The following is a 16,366-nucleotide window of genomic DNA, read 5'->3' as shown; positions in this document are numbered from 1 at the left end:
GCAGAAATAGTCTGATTCTTAAAATACAAGGAGAAAACAGGTTGAGAGAAGGGAAGTAACTTGCCCAAATTTACACACCAGAAAGTAGTGGAACGCGAACTCAAAACCAAGTTTGCATGCTGCTTATGTTCATATTCTTTTCATTGTTTTATACATTCTATTTATTGAATTATTATTATACATTGGAAGTAAATGAATTACAGAGCAATTCTCAGTGTGTAGTAGTATTCAATAAATATTGGTTGAATGAATATTGAATCAAGGAGCTCCAAGCCCCCTCATGCAACAGGATGATGATGTGCCATGATAGATATAAGCCCCATTGCAGCAGGGTACAAGCAAGTTTTATTTACTTTGGGTGCATTAATTAAGCCTTTATATTAGAGATAAATTTTGCCAAATACAAAAAGAGGAAATGGGTTCTAGGCAGAAGGAGCAAGTGCAAAGGCACAGGAATGTGAAATAATGTTACATTTTCTGGAAATTACACTATGTTTGGTTGCCTGTAAGTTTGCTTTCTTCCAGTAGTGAGGCAAGGCATTAGCTCAATTCAGTTCATTGATCCTACCAGGCCCTATGTGAGGCAGATGCTTTACATGCATTATCTTATTTAATCCTTGTACCATTTTTGCTCATTACACAGATGAGAAAATTGAGGCCCAGAGAGGTGGAGAATGTGGCCCTAGACCTAGAATACATCCAAATATTCTGTTGTCCACTCAGTGTTATCACCCCAAGATACTAGACCACTTCTGCGCTCTCTTCACCCAGGTCTTATTCCAATGGAAAGAGTTTCTCCCAGAACCTCAAGACTCATTACTAGTTACCTTTTGGATCAGAAGACTCCATTTCATTGTCTCTTTTCCTCCTTGGGAAACTGGAGAGCAGAATGCATCTAGAGTCATGGAATGTTCCATCATTGGCCAGATGCTATCCTCTTGCTCATCATTCAGTCATTTAGTAAAAAATTTGCTGAGCACCTACTATGTGCCAGGCAATGTTCTCAGTACTGTGCATACAAAACTGAGTAAGATAGACAAGATTCCTGCCCTCAGTAAGTTTAAGTTGCAGCAACTCCTTAGAGATAGAAAAGAAGAGGAGAGGTTATGTGGCTTGTCCAGGGACATATAGCAATCTTGTTACACAAGTAAGATGGAAGCCCAAGTCTTCCTGCCTCCCAGTGCTTTCTCCTCCGTGATGAGCATAACCTATCTCTTATACCTGGCTTTCAGTGACTCTCCTTAGTCTCTGTCCAGCAGGATGACTACAGAGAACTTCACCTGGACCAGGGTTACTCCTGCTGAATTCATCCTCCTGGGCATCACTGATCGCTGGGACCTACGAGTGACCCTCTTCCTGATTTTCCTGCCAGTCTACCTGATCAGCCTGCTGGGAAATGTGGGCATGGTGCTGCTGATCCGTATAGATGCCCGGCTCCAAACACCTATGTACTTTTTCCTGGCCAACCTCTCCCTGCTGGATGCCTGCTATTCCTCAGCCATCGGCCCCAAGATGCTAGTGGACTTGCTGCTGCCCCACGCCACTATTCCTTACATAGCCTGTGCCCTCCAGATGTTTGTGTTTGCAGGGCTGGCTGATGCTGAGTGTTGCCTGTTGGCAGCCATGGCCTATGACCGCTATGTGGCCATCAGAAACCCTCTCCTCTACACAACAGCCATGTCTCGGTGTGTATGCCTGGCCTTGCTGGGAGCATCAGGTCTGAGTGGGGCAGTGAGTGCCTTTGTCCACACAACCCTCACCTTCCGCCTGAACTTCTGCCAGTCTCGGGAGGTCAACAGCTTCTTCTGTGATATCCCTCCACTGCTGGCCATCTCTTGCAATGACACCAGTCTCAATGAGCTCCTCCTCTTCACTGTCTGTGGCTTCATCCAGACAGCCACTGTGTTGGTCATTGCCGTGTCATATGGTTTCATTGCTGGGGCTGTGATTCGCATGCATTCGGCAGAAGGCCGTCAGCGAGCAGCCTCTACCTGTGGCTCTCACCTCACAGCTGTGGCTATGCTGTACGGGACACTTACTTTCATGTACCTGCGTCCCAGCTCCAGCTATGCCCTGGATACTGACAAGATGGCATCTGTGTTCTACACTCTTGTCATCCCAGCTCTCAACCCGCTCATCTACAGCCTCCGCAACAAGGAGGTCAAGGAGGCAGTCAGAAAGACTTGGAGCCGATTCTGCTGCCCTGGTCCAGAGCACCAATAAGAGGTCCAAGGAGCTTGGTTGGAATTATGACAAGATAAGAGGTCGTTTTCTGGCCCCTGTCACTGTGGGTAAAGATAGATGAACCTCTGGCTTGGGTGTCTCTTGTCATTGTTGAAGAGACTGTAAAGGGGGAGAAGCTTACAGGAGAGAGGCAAGAATCTCTATAGGGGGTTACTCTAGACCTAGAGCCAGAACCAAGATCAGGTTAATGTGGCTGTTGACCTGCCTTAGGTTCCTCAGTGTTCAAAACCTGAGTCCCTAGATGTTACCAGGTGCAATGTATATAGCACTTATAGTTCTAGAAGACTGATTCCCAGAAATACCAGGTAAGAAACATGTTGGCTCCCAGTGTTCCTGGATTCTTGCCCTTGTAAGGTTCTTCACAATCAGTGAGTTGGCTCCTGCTCTCTTTGACCCCAAGAGAGCATCTTCAGAATGTACTTATGCCACAGAATGGGACTGAATCTGATAAAGCAAATACCCCTTCCTATTAGCCAGTATATTCCATCTCTCAGGGAAATGGCTGAATAACATGGGAAGATACAAAATTCATTCCTAAAATTCCAACAGTTAGGTTAGAATCTGGCCCCAGCTACATTAGTTCAGGCATATGATGATGTTAGGAAAGGGTCAGAATTATGGGAGTGGTTAGAATAGAGTTTGGATTAGGGTTCTGGTTATGCTTAAGACTACAGTTAGGGTAAGGATAGAGCCAGGGTTAGGTTGGAATTAAAAGCAATCAGATAAATTTAGGATTGAATTGAAGTTACTACATTATAGGATGTGAGTTGATTTTAATTAATAGTAGGTTTGGGACAAATTTAAGAGTCAGAGTTTGGATAAACTTGAGCTCTTATTAGAGATAATTGAGGGTACAGGACTTTTAGGGTTTAGGGTACAGGACTAATTTAAGACTGGAGTTCAGGTTTCACTTTTATTGCTAGATTACATTTGGGTTAGAGTGTAGCCCATATCAGAAATCTGTTAGATAAGTTAAATTGATGTGTTGGATAAGGTTTGTGATAAGTTTAGGTCACAGTCGGAAGTTATTATTGCAGTTAATCTAGGTTCAGAACCAGGTGAGAGTTGGACATAAGAAAGTGTTTTAACTATCAAATTGACATGTCTTGGGTCTTAATTTAAGATTTGTTTTGGGTTATAGATAATGATTCATGTATCCTCATTAGAAATGACAAATACCCACCATTTGCTTCGATGTGGATGGAACTGGAGGGTATTATGCTGAGTGAAGTAAGTCAATCAGAGAAGGACAAACATTATATGGTCTCCTTCCTTTGGGGAATATAAAAAAATAGTGAAAGGGAATAAAGGGGAAAGGAGAAAAATGAGTGGGAAATATCAGAAAGGGAGACAGAACATGAGAGATTCCTAACTCTGGGAAACGAACTAGGGGTGGTGGAAGGGGAGGTGGGTGGAGGGTGGGGGTGACTGGGTGATGGGCACTGAGGGGGGCACTTGACGGGATGAGCACTGGGTGTTATTCTATATGTTGGCAAATTGAACACCAATAAAAAATAAATTTATAAAAAATATGTAAAAAAAAGAAAAATAAGAAAAATAAAAATTCAAAATCTTAAATTCAAAAAAAAAAAGATTCATGTATCTTAAAGCTTAGGGGTACCAGATGGTTATTGATGCATTCAAATTTCTTTTTTTATTATTTTTTTATGATAGTCACAGAGAGAGAGAGAGAGAGAGAGAGAGAGAGAGAGAGAGAGGCAGAGACACAGGCAGAGGGAGAAGCAGGCTCCATGCACTGGGAACCTGATGTGGGATTCGATCCCGGGTCTCCAGGATCGCGCCCCGGGCCAAAGGCAGGCGCCAAACCGCTGCGCCACCCAGGGATCCCTGATGCATTTAAATTTCATTCAGAGTTATGAGCATGCTCATATTAGCATATGGTCTAGTATGGTAGACTGCTTTGTGTTTAGATTACAACATCTAGAGGGAGAATTGGGATTAGATGAGGGAATACCATAACCCTGACCTCTTGGGTAACCAGAGTGCTCTCAGCCTGGGGTAACTCTGAACGCTTCTGACCCAATACTTTTGGAATTTTCATCTACCCAGAGCTCACAATATTGATAGATTTTCTTTGTCTCCTTGACTCTGTCACACCTGGGCAGGGTTAAGGCACTGCATTATGCCTGAGAAGCCCTTCCATGCAGAGGAGCAGGAGAGGAATGGACCCCAAGAGTTATAGCAGGAGCTATAACTGGAGCTCCTGGCTTATCCCCCCTCCAGTTCCCTTGAATTGACTGTGACGAGACCAGAGGCGAAGAGGTATGTGGCTCAAACTCTAAATTAAAGCTCCTTCTCCCATCACAGAGTTTTATAATCCTTTCCCACTTCACACTTCCTGTCACTGTAACAATTCACATGCCATAACAATGGTTGGAGGCATTATCAGAAAAGTTGGCAACCTCCAGATTGAGAATATGAAGTTTGCCCTCAGTTCAATAATGTTTATATTTAAAGACACCCCCCCCCATGGTCTTTTCTCCTCTATGTAGGTTCTTGGGCTCTCATGACATGTACAGGCTCCCACCACGATCAGGGAAGTTTCTGGAGGCATCTGGCCCCTTATGCTGTCTTAGCCCTACAAGACATCCATGGATAGCATCAGTGGAGCAGCCACATGGGATAACTACATAAATCCTACATATTAACGTGAGGTTGCAGGCTACTATGCTGGGTCTGTCTGGTTGATAAACAAACAAAAGAGAAGGGGAAGGATCAGAAGGCAGTAACAGCCCAGTCTGGAGGAAAAGGGAAAAGAAACAGATCCTCGACCCCAAAGTGAAATGTCCAGTAAGCTCCCCAATTCTGATCCAGTATTTCCCTTTTAAACCTCCTTCATGGGACACCTGGGTGGCTTGGAGGTTGAGCATCTGCCTTTGGCTCAGGGTGTGATCCCACCGTTCTGGGATCGAGTCCCACATCGGGCTCCCTGCATGGAGCCTGCTTCTCCCTCTGCCTACATCTCTGCCTCTCTCTCTCTCATAAATAAATAAATAAATAAATAAATAAATAAATAAATAAATAATCTTTTTTTAAAAATAAAAAAATAAATTTCCTTCAATACCATTTACCAAGATAATCAATCAGGACAGGAGCAGGCTTGAGGTGGGGGAAATTGGGGGTCTGATTTAGGGCACTTACTACACAAAGTGAGGTGGGCTTTGCAGACCCAATCCTCAACTGAAAACATCCATGCACGAAGAAACACTCTCATAGGCACAATTCCTCTTTCCACAGATACAGATGCAGCTATGCACTCAGACAGGCACTCAAGCTCATGACACATTTGGCTGCACAGAGACACAAATATGCTCCCCACATCCAGGCATCCAACCCTACACACTCATACATGCAGCCACACAGCCATACAGATTGCCAATGATTAGAGGCACACTCTCATCCACACTCCTCCACTTCCTATGATAAGCCACCAACAACAGCTGAGGGGACAGGAGGGTTGGCCTCAGAAGCTCCTGCTGTAAACCCTGAGCTCCCCTACCCCCAACCCCGGTCACTCTACTTGAGGTTCCGGAGGAGTTAACCTGACCCTTCATTCTGGCCTTCACATGACAGGGGCTGAGGGGCAGCTCCTTCGCTATGCATGAGCTCCTGAACGGCCCTCAAGCTGAAGGCAGCACCCACCACCCCTTCTCCCATCAAATTGGGCCCTAGAGAAGAGGAATAATGAGCCCCAGAGTTGAGCTGCCTCCTGCCCCAGGGATAAGGCCCAGGGGAAGAGGCAGTGTGGCCTCTGGAGGGGAGCTAACATGTTCCCCAAACCCCATAGGTTGTGGCCAATAACTCCGTCCTCAGATATTCCAGTGACAGAGCACACCTGGCCCCTGCTGCTGTTCCCTCCTGTGGTGCAGAGAGGCCAGAGGGTACACTTGAGCCAAAGGGCCAGGCTGGAGAGTGTGCAGATTCTTCCCACGTGTGACTGTGAGCATGAGACACATGTATAAGTGTGAGAGTGCCTGCTGTCGGTGTGAGGCTATGATCATGCTTTATCGTCACTGTGCAATGGTGTCATTGGGGGGTGGGGCAGCATGCATCTGGACACGACGCTCCAGGGTGATACATCTCTGCAGTGACCCATCATAAGCCTATGTGGTGAGCCATTGTGAGCCTATGTGGTGACCCATCATGAGCCTACGTGAGCGTCACCATGTACATGAAAGTGCGAGTCTGTGCATGATGAGAATGTGATCAGTGAAGGGGTCAGGTGTGACTAACATGTGCACAAACACCCATTGTTAGGGTGATTCCACAGAGTACGTGGTTGGAGAAAGCACAAATGTGCATGGCGGGTCCCAGTAGCTCTACAAGGTGCTGTGAGTGTCTCGTGTGTGAATGACCATCACTTTCTGGCCTCAGTGCTATTTCATGATTGTTTTTGACCATCTGTTTATGCGTATGATGATCTGAGTCCATGAGTCTTGTGGTTTCATTTGTCCGCTTACATGTGATAGATGTGCTGTGTCCACATTTCTTTTTTTTTTTAAGATTTTTTATTTATGAGACTGCGCGCGCGATGGGGGGGGGCACAGACACAGGCAGAGGGAGAAGCAGGCTCCATGCAGGGAGCCTGATGTGGGACTCGATCCCAGGTCCCCAGGATCAGGCCCTTGACTGAAGACGGCGCTAAACCACTGAGCCACCCGGGCTATCCAAGTCCAGGTTTTAAAAGTCATTTTATAAAGAGGCTACCCCCCTCCATCCACTCACTCTAATCCTCTCAACCTCCTGGAAGGTGGGACATGATTGGGACTTTGAGAAAATGCTCTACAGGGAGCCAAGGCCAGAGGATTCTTCTTACCCAGTGGAGGAAGGAAAGGAAGACACTAGGGTAGGGAGGGTTTTCGTTTTATTTATTTTTAATAGAGACGGACACAGGAAGAAATTAGATCATTCCCTCGCAGTGTTGGTCGCAGCAAAGCCTCCAGCAAACCTGCATCCTAAAACCCCTCTCCTTGGGATCCCTGGGTGGTGCAGCGGTTTGGCGCCTGCCTGTGGCCCAGGGCGCGATCCTGGAGACCTGGGATCGAATCCCACGTCGGGCTCCCGGTGCATGGAGCCTGCTTCTCCCTCTGCCTGTGTCTCTGCCTCTTCTCTCTCTCTCTCTCTCTCTCTCTCTCTCTCTGACTATCATAAAAAAAAACCCTCTCCTTTAAAGACTCTCTCTTAGAGAACTATTCATAATTTCTGCAATGAGATTCTGATAGGAAAAAAAAGGGAGATATTTTTTTTAAAGTTCCCAACATCCATCCTTAAGAGTCAAGTCCCTGCATCTGGTAGGTGCATCAATGTCTGTGTAAGTTTCTCACAAAGGGTTGAGCATTAGCTTGATTCTCAAAAAGTGCTTGATTTCATAGGAAAGTTCTCCAGGTATTGGGGAGTGCTCCAGAACCTTTTGTTCTTTTTTTTTTTTTCAGATCTGAAAATATCTTTTCTCTCACACTTGCTTTAGTATAGAATTATAAGTTCAAAATATTTTTTCCTTCAGAATCTGAAGATATTGCTCAACTGTGTTTTATCATCTGCTGTCAGTGAAACACTTGATGGCAGTATCTAAGTGTCATTAGATCCTTGTCCTCTCTGCACTCAGGAGGTATGGAGCTATTCTCTTTATCCTCTAAAATGTCTCCATCCATGTTTAGGTGCTGAGAGTTTGTTCTAGATGAACACGTGCCCTTCAGATTTGGGATTTTTATTTCTTTCATATGTTCTTCCCTCCCATCTTCTTTTGTTCTATTTTCTCCTGTTCTTACTTTGCTGAAATAAATGCCTAGCCACCAGAGCTCTTCCCTGCTGTAGTAATCTTCTCTCTGTTTTCTTCCATACCTTCTTCCCACTCCTGTCTCCATCCTAGACAATATCTTTGTTCTGTTGCTGCTTAAAATCACAGTGTCAAAGTTGGAAGCGGCCTGGAAGATCACCTAGTTCAGCTCCCTTATCTTACAGATGGGGAACCTGAGGCCAGAAGAGAAGAAGGTTCAGGGCAATAACATGATCTGCCCACAGTCACACACATGTATAATACCAGGGCTGTCTGATTCTAAACCCACAATTTTCCCCATTTCCAGGAAGCCTTGAGAAATGTAGTTGCTTTCCGCCTTTTTCCTTAGACACTGGGGAGGTGACCAAGCAGTAGAAAGGAACCCCTGTGGTTCTAGGTAAAGAACCAGCCCAGCCATGGATGCTGCCAATGAGTCCTCAGAGGGAGCCCCGTTCATCCTATTGGGATTGACAACAAGTCCTGGACAGCAGCAGCCTCTCTTTGTGCTATTCTTGGCCCTGTATGTGGCAGGTATCCTGGGTAATGGACTCATTGTGGCTGCCATCCAGGCCAGTCCAGCCCTTCATGCACCCATGTACTTCCTGCTGGCCCATCTGTCCTTTGCCGACCTCTGCTTTACCTCTGTCACTGTGCCCAAAATGTTGGCCAACTTGTTGGCCCACGACCGCTCCATCTCCCTGGCTGGCTGCCTGACCCAGATGTACTTCTTCTTTGCCCTGGGTGTAACTGACAGCTGTCTCCTGGCCGCCATGGCCTATGACCGCTATGTGGCCATCCGGCACCCCCTCCACTATGCCACAAGAATGTCCCGGGCTATGTGCACGGCCCTGGTGGGGACTGCATGGCTGGTGTCCCACCTCCACTCCCTCCTGCATATACTGTTTATGGCCCGCCTGTCCTTCTGTGCCTCCCACCAAGTGCCGCACTTCTTCTGTGATCACCAGCCTATTCTTAGGCTCTCTTGCTCTGACATCCGCCACATCCAGCTGCTCATCTTCACTGAGGGTGCCGCAGTGGTGGTCACTCCCTTCCTGCTAATTCTTGCCTCCTATGGGGCCATCGCAGCTGCAGTGCTCCGGCTGCCCTCAGCCTCTGGGAGGCTCCGCGCTGTGTCCACTTGTGGCTCCCACCTGGCAGTGGTGGGCCTCTTCTATGGGACAGTCATTGCGGTCTACTTCCAGCCCACATCCCGGTATGAGGCAGAGCGCGGCCGTGTGGCCACTGTCATGTACACTGTAGTCACCCCTATGCTAAACCCTGTTATCTACAGCTTCCGGAACCGCGACATGCAGGGGGCGCTCCGATCACTTTTCACTGGAAGAAGGATCTCCTCTAGTGACTCCTAAGCCTTGGACCCCACCGAGGACAAACTACATCGCCCACAGGGACAATTCATGGATGTGAATCATCTGCTCTGTGCTTTTTCCAAAATCATCATGATAGCTATCACTTTCCAGGCACCTGTTATGAAGTAGAACCTTGCCTGATTTCATGTTATTCTCACAAAAACCAGGGAAGTGGATATTATAATCCAGTTTCATAGATGAGGAAACTGGATTCAAAGACGAGAAAAGACTTTTCCAAGTTTCCGTAATTTTTAGGTGGCAAAACTTGGGCCCTTTCTGCCACATCATTTTTTCTTCCAACATTCAATCCCAGGCATGCTACCATTTTCTGAAGTCCTAAAGCTACAAAGGACGGTGCATATCCTCTGGTCTTGCTTTGGGGAGATTGGCACCTTATTTTCCATCACATCATCATGTATTTCCAAATAATTGACTTCTTAACTGTCTGGAACACGAATAAAAGTTCACAAACCCATGTGTCAAGGGGTTGACCTCTCCCAGTGAACCCAGTCTGGTATGTAGGAAGCACTCTGGACATCTGAGATGAATATATTACCGTATTTTTATGCTAATAAGCTGCTCAGATTTTGAAATCTTTGTTCTTATACTTGTTTACTATGCCACCTGCTGGGCTACACCAGGAATGCTATAGAAGGAACATGCCATGGACACGCATTATAATTAATGAAATCAAGCAACACAGAGAAGAAGGGATGGGCTACAGGCATTAGGGACAGATAAAGACAGATGGAAGTCTTTATCATGTGCCAGAGCTTCATTTGCTTTTACCCGTGCAAAGCATGGGTATTCTTTTTAAGATTTTATTTATTTAAGAGAGAGCGAGCGAGCACAAGCCACGGGGAGAGATGGAGGGAGAAGGAGAAGCAGACTCCCCACTGAGCAGGGAGCCCAACACATGATCCCAGGACCCTGGGATCATGACCTGAGCTGAAGGCAGACACTCAACCAATTGAGCCACCCAGGTGCCCCAAAGCATGGGTATTCTTATGGCCACTTTGTGAATGAGGACTCTGAGGCTCCAAGATGGCAGGCTAGTCAGTAGCAGAACCAGAACAAGCCCTTCCGCTACTGAGAGTTGCTCAGGTATATATATACATATATTTTAAGATTTTACTTATTTATTCATGAGAGACAGAGAGAGGCAGAGACATAGGCAGAGGGAGAAGCAGGCTCCCTGCAGGAGCCCGATGTGGGACTCCATCCCAGAACCCCAGGACCATGACCTGAGCTGAAGGCAGATGGTCAACTGCTGACCCATCCAGGTGTCCCGCTCAGATGTATTTTAGCTGGTCCCCACAGAATCCAGACCCCAGGTCTGGCGGCCTCGGTGGAAGAACTTGGAAGAAGAAATCCCAGACTGGAGCAGGTACACTGGCTCAAGTGAAGACATATCTGAGGCCTGAAAGGCTTCATGGTATGCTCAATTTTTTTCACAAATAGGTTTATTTTTTATGCCTATGTCTCTCCAACATATCCACATCCCCTCCCCAACACCCCCCCCCCATCCTCTCCTTTGGTGCTCTTCCCCTTCCAGGCAGGAGGAGGAAGGCTGTAGCAGTCCTGGCTTACAGCCTGGGCCTTTCCAGCCCCTACTCACAAGCCTGCCATCACCTGGTGCTGGATGTGCTACACTATGCTGTTTAGATCAAAAAGGGAGCTTAAAGATCTTTACCAGTTTTAGCAAAATAAAACAAAACAAAAGAAATTTTAAAAAAAAAACACTCTTTTTTTCTAATGAAATCTTACTCAGAAGCATCATAGAGAAAACTCGAAGGGGAGGGACGCCTGGGTGGCTCAGCCACTGAGCACCTGCCTTTGGCCCAGGGCATGACCCTGGAGTCCTGGGATGGAGTCCCACATTGGGCTCCCTGCAGGGAGCCTGCTTCTCCCTCTGCCTACATCTCTGCCTCTCTCTCTATGTCTCTCATGAATAAATAAATAAAGTCTTTTAAAAAAAACTGAAGGGGAAAAAAAGCAGCACAACAGAGGTGAGGTAAGAGTCAAAGTATCATCTTCTCCACCTCCTTGATGCCTCTCCTTCACCTCCTTGAGGGGCCCTCAATCTAATCCAATCCCTGCATTTGATAAACTGGGGGAATGAGGCCCTGAGTGGTCAAGAAACCTGGCCAGGTTCATATACACTTAGCGGCCACCTTCAGCCTCCCTGCTCAGCCTGCCAAACCCCATAGTTCAGCCCTGCAATGACACTGAGGTCGCTCTTTCCTGATCCCCCTTCCTCTGCCCACTCCCCAGATTATCTGCCCATGCTGCGATGCCAGATCTTTGCTACTCCATCGATAGCCTGTACTTTGCTTCACAGCCCACTTCCTCCCTCTGCCTTCTCTAAAGTTTCACAGACATACTGGTCATGATGCTCATCAACCATTCCACACCTGCCCCATCAGTCCCATCCTAGGGAATAGGGTGTGTCGTGAGGTGTGTCTGAGTTCTCTCGGTGTCTCTAGGAACCTGACACAGAGAATATGTATGTGATATGCTGTTGCTTTGTCTGTCTTCTGATCTTCCAGGCAATGTTTCTGTATAAGGGGAGAGGGACACAGTGGGGTTTGGGAAATTACCAATACTCCCTTCTTCTGGGCCACTGGCCATGCCCTGGTCATTCTGTCAGGCATCATCCCAAAGAGCTGGCCACACCCTGGATGGGTGTTCTACTTCCAGACCCCCAGTAGGATAGGCAAGAGAAAAGAACGGTGGGCATGTAAATAGCCTCAGTCACCAGGCATGTGGGTCCCAGGGCCCCATTCCCAGCCTACTCCTCCTAGATCTGGCTTTTTACTTTACTTCAGGTAGACCTAGCAGTTGACATTGACCTGAAGACAAGAAGATAAATCCTTCCCCCATCTCCAGAAAGACTGCAAAGGAGTTTTTAAATCCATCAAAGAATATTTCCCTGGACCTTTCCCCCCATGAAATATAAAGAGACCAATTTTAAACACCTCAAGCAAAATAAGCACATGCAAATGATATTATTTTGTGTTCCTAGGCTGTTCCCTTAGAGGTTTACGCTTATTCCAGTGAGGCTGCTGCAGCTCAAGAGGGTTTGCAGTCCCTCTTCTGAGAGTCTTTATGCAACACGATGGAAGCCTGCTTCTTCCCCATCATATTCCTGAGTTCGTCCTGAAATGACTTCTGGTCATTTCGAAAGCAGTCTAGCCCACCCTCCCACCATCAATATTTTCAACTTTCCAGTTTATTCAAAATAACATGGAGCACTATGACCCACCTCACCCAAAAATAAATAAATAAATAAATAAATAAATAAATAAATAAATAATTGCCTTTCAAAACAATTTGAGTCTCCCTCTACACCCTTATTTCTAATGTAATCTTCACACATTATAAAGTAACTCAGCACTCGTTTCAAAGGTACAGCAATTGGAGAGATCTCAGGAGTGAAAGAGGCTCTGATCAGAAATGGTACATTGACTACTCCTTTTATGGGTACAAAGGAAATTTCTATAAGCTTATATAATCTTTCATGCAAAGGCTGCCACAGGGAAAATGCAACCAGAACACACAAAAAAATAAAAACACAAGACTCTTTCTCAATGCAGATTTGGCTGCTTTAAGATACTTGGGATAGATCAATATTCCAAGAAACTGATAGAGCTGGCAGCTTAGTTCAGATGACTCCCTAACACACCCTATTCATATCTCTTTCTGTTTGTTTCCTCCACTCCCTTTACTTTTACGTGCTTCTTTTGTTTTCTCTTTTCTGTCCCTGGTTCTTACTTTCTCCCTTGTTTACTATCTTCTCTCTCTCTCACTATTACTTGCTGGGTGCCAGGACCATGCACACAGTTCTTACACTCACATACATTATGGCAGTACAGATTATGATCCAAGCCAGAAGATAGAAAAGTGCTAAAGCAGCATCAAAGAGGGAGCAATGACTTGAGATCAGGAGTAAAGGGAGAGAAGTTGAGGGAAATCATGGAGGAATCTGGCTAATGACATCAATGGCCTCAGTTCACCCATCCCTGAACCCAGGCCCTTGGCCACATAATTTTGCCCTCCATGACTCTGGGGTCAACCACACAACTTGCTTTTTCAATAGAACATCAGGAGGCAAGACACAGGTATGAAAAGTAGCTGTGATACTGGCTTTGTTCTCTTGTGATTCTTTCATTTTTATGAGGACAGGCCCAGTTAGCCTACAGGCCACCAAAGGAGGATGAAAGACACATGGAGCAGAGTTACTACAGTCAAGGTGACCCAGGTAAGACAAGCATAGAGCAGAACCTCCCCCTAAACTGTAGATGCAAGAGCAGCACAGCCAAGATCAACCAGGATCCAGGTGTGCCAGAGATACAGGCGTGAAAATAAATGATGCAGGGACACCTGGGTGCCTCAGTGGTTGAGCGTCTACCTTTAGCTCAGGGCATGATCCCGGGTTCAGGGATCAATCAAGTCCCATAGCCGGCTCCCCATGAGGAGCCCCCTTCTCCCTCTGTCTAGGTCTCTCTCTCTGTGTGTGTTTCTCTCATGAATAAATAAATAAAAATCTTAAAAAGAAAAGAAAAGAAATGATGCATGTTTTAAGCAACTGAGTTTTTGGGGTGATGTGTTACATAGTAATAGCAAGCTGATGAAGCTCCCAGAGCTATTTCTGATAGCTGCCTTCTTCTCCAGCACAGCATGCCCCAGTCCCTTCAATGTCTCAAGGATTCATCTACCAAGGCATACTTGCTTTCTCTGTGCTTTTGGGAACTGATACTCTTGTCCTGAGCATGAATCTACTGAGGATTCTTTGAGAGTATAAGTTATGCTTTTCTACTGGGCTAGGAGTGCCTGGAAATAGGAGTCATGGCTCTCCCTTTCAGTTCTCATAATCACTTTCTCTTTGCAGAAAGTCAGGTTCATCTCTTGGCTGCTTTCTTTGGAGACTTTATTCCTCATTCCCAAAATACAAACCACACTAGAACGCAGTCATCTCCTCTCTTGAGGGAAGGGAAACTGAAATTGACAAAGTCTGGAAAAATAAGATGAGCAAAATTAGCCAAGTAACCCTCTGTTTGGCAAGTATGCAGACACCCCCCACACACACACACTCACACCCAGACACCAGCTCTACCCCTTCCTCTCCAAGGATCACAGAACAATTGACATTTGGTCAAACTATGACCAAGACCATCACCACACACCTCATGAAATCTAGTAACCCCAGACCTCAAAAACCACAGTGACAAGGTAGGAAGCTACCCAATGATATGCCAGATTTGGTGCAGTGGCTTTGCATTCATCCTACCACTTAATCCTAATAAAAATACTGTGCAGCACACATCATTACCAGAAAAGGAAATTGCAGCTCAGGGAGATAACTTGCCCAAGGCTCCAAGCTACACAGTGGTGGAATCAGTATTTGAATGAAGAGCTTGCTCTGGGCTGAAATGAAGAACAATAAAAGCCCTCCCCTCACCTTGTTCTTACTCCAAATCTATTTGCCATGCATCAGAGTCACCCAGCATATATATGTAAAATGAATATTCTACCCTCCCCCCCCCAGACATCCTGCATTGGCAGGTCAGGAATGAGGGCTGGGACTGCATTTTTAATAAGCACCTTAGGTGATTTTGATGCAGGTGGTCTCCAAGGCACACTCACAGAATCTTTGTCCTAAATCCTATAAAACTTGAGATTGCCAAAAGGGAGAACGCATTCTTGCCTTTAGAAAAGCTGTGCTTAGCCACTCTGGAAAACAGTGTGGAGGTTTCTCAAGAAGTTAAAAATAGGAAGACATAAAGAGATGGGAAAATATCCCATGCTCATGGGTTGGAAGAATTAATATTGTGAAAATGTCAATGCTACCCAGGGCAATTTACACATTTTATGCAATCCCTATCAAAATACCATGGACTTTCTTCAGAGAGTTGGAACAAATCATCCTAAGATTTGTGTGGAACAGAAAGACCCCAAATAACCAGGGGAATATTGAAAAAGAAAACCAGAGCTGCGGGCATCACAATGCCAGATTTCAGGTTGTACTACAAAGCTGTGGTCATCAAGACAGTGTGGTACTGGCACAAAGACAGACACATAGATCAATGGAACAGAATGGAGAACCCAGAAATGGACCCTCAGCTCTGTGGTCAACTAATATTCAACAAATCAGGAAAGACTATCCCCTGGAAAAAGGACAGTCTCTTCAATAAATGGTGCTGGGAAACTTGGACAGCCATGTGCAGGAGAATGAAACTAGACCATTCTCTTGCACCATACACAAAGATAAACTCAAAATGGATGAAAGATCTAAATGTGAGACAAGAATCCATCAAAACATGAGAGACTCCTAACTCTGGGAAATGAACAAAGGGTGGTGGAAAGGGAGGTGGGCGGGTGCTGGGGGTGACTGGGTGACGGGCACAGAGGGGGGCACTTGATGGGATGAGCACTGGGTGTTATGCTATATGTTGGCAAATTGAACTCCAAAAAAAAAAATCCTAGAGGAGAACACAGGCAAAAGCCTTTTTGAACTTGGCCACAGCAACTTCTTCGAAGATACATCTATGAAGGCAAGGGAGACAAAAGCAAAAATGAATTACTGGCACTTGACGGGATGAGCACTGGGTGTTATTCTGTATGTTAGTAAATTGAACACCAATAAAAAATAAATTTATTATAAAAAATGAATTACTGGGACTTCATCATGATAAAAAGTTTCTGCACAGCAAAAGAAACAGTGAATAAAACTAAAAGACAACCTACAGAATGGGAGAAGATATTTGCGAATGACGTATCAGATAAAGGGCTAGTTTCCAAGATCTATAAAGAACTTATGAAACTGGGGATCCCTGGGTGGCTCAGTGGTTTAGCGCCTGCCTTCGGCCCAGGGCATGATCCTGGAGTCCCGAGATTGAGTCCCATGTCGGGCTTCTGCATGAAGGGGCCTGCTTCTCCCTCTTCCCGTGTTTCTGCT

The 16,366-nt window shown here is 45.8% G+C and overlaps 2 protein-coding genes across 2 annotated transcripts; both read left to right on the top strand.

The window, feature by feature from the left end:
• The first annotated feature begins 1,260 nt into the window (after positions 1–1,260).
• Positions 1,261–2,223, top strand: LOC129504251 (olfactory receptor 5C1). Its single transcript, XM_055316871.1, has one exon. The coding sequence runs from the start codon at positions 1,261–1,263 to the stop codon at positions 2,221–2,223; it is 963 nt and encodes a 320-aa protein (XP_055172846.1).
• A 6,234-nt stretch (positions 2,224–8,457) lies between these two features.
• LOC129505589 (olfactory receptor 1K1) lies at positions 8,458–9,408 on the top strand. The gene has a single exon (XM_055318692.1). The coding sequence runs from the start codon at positions 8,458–8,460 to the stop codon at positions 9,406–9,408; it is 951 nt and encodes a 316-aa protein (XP_055174667.1).
• Positions 9,409–16,366: the final 6,958 nt, after the last annotated feature.

Source organism: Nyctereutes procyonoides, unplaced genomic scaffold, assembly GCF_905146905.1.
Source record: "Nyctereutes procyonoides isolate TBG_1078 unplaced genomic scaffold, NYPRO_anot_genome, whole genome shotgun sequence".
Classification (NCBI taxonomy): Eukaryota; Metazoa; Chordata; class Mammalia; order Carnivora; family Canidae; genus Nyctereutes; species Nyctereutes procyonoides.
Note: the sequence above shows the minus strand (reverse complement) of the source record. Positions and strands in the feature narration are given on the sequence as shown.

Excerpts from the sequence above, each read along its gene's own strand:
- LOC129504251 (XM_055316871.1), top strand. The coding sequence starts at position 1,261 with ATGACTACAGAGAACTTCACCTGGACCAGGGTTACTCCTGCTGAATTC.
- LOC129505589 (XM_055318692.1), top strand. The coding sequence starts at position 8,458 with ATGGATGCTGCCAATGAGTCCTCAGAGGGAGCCCCGTTCATCCTATTG.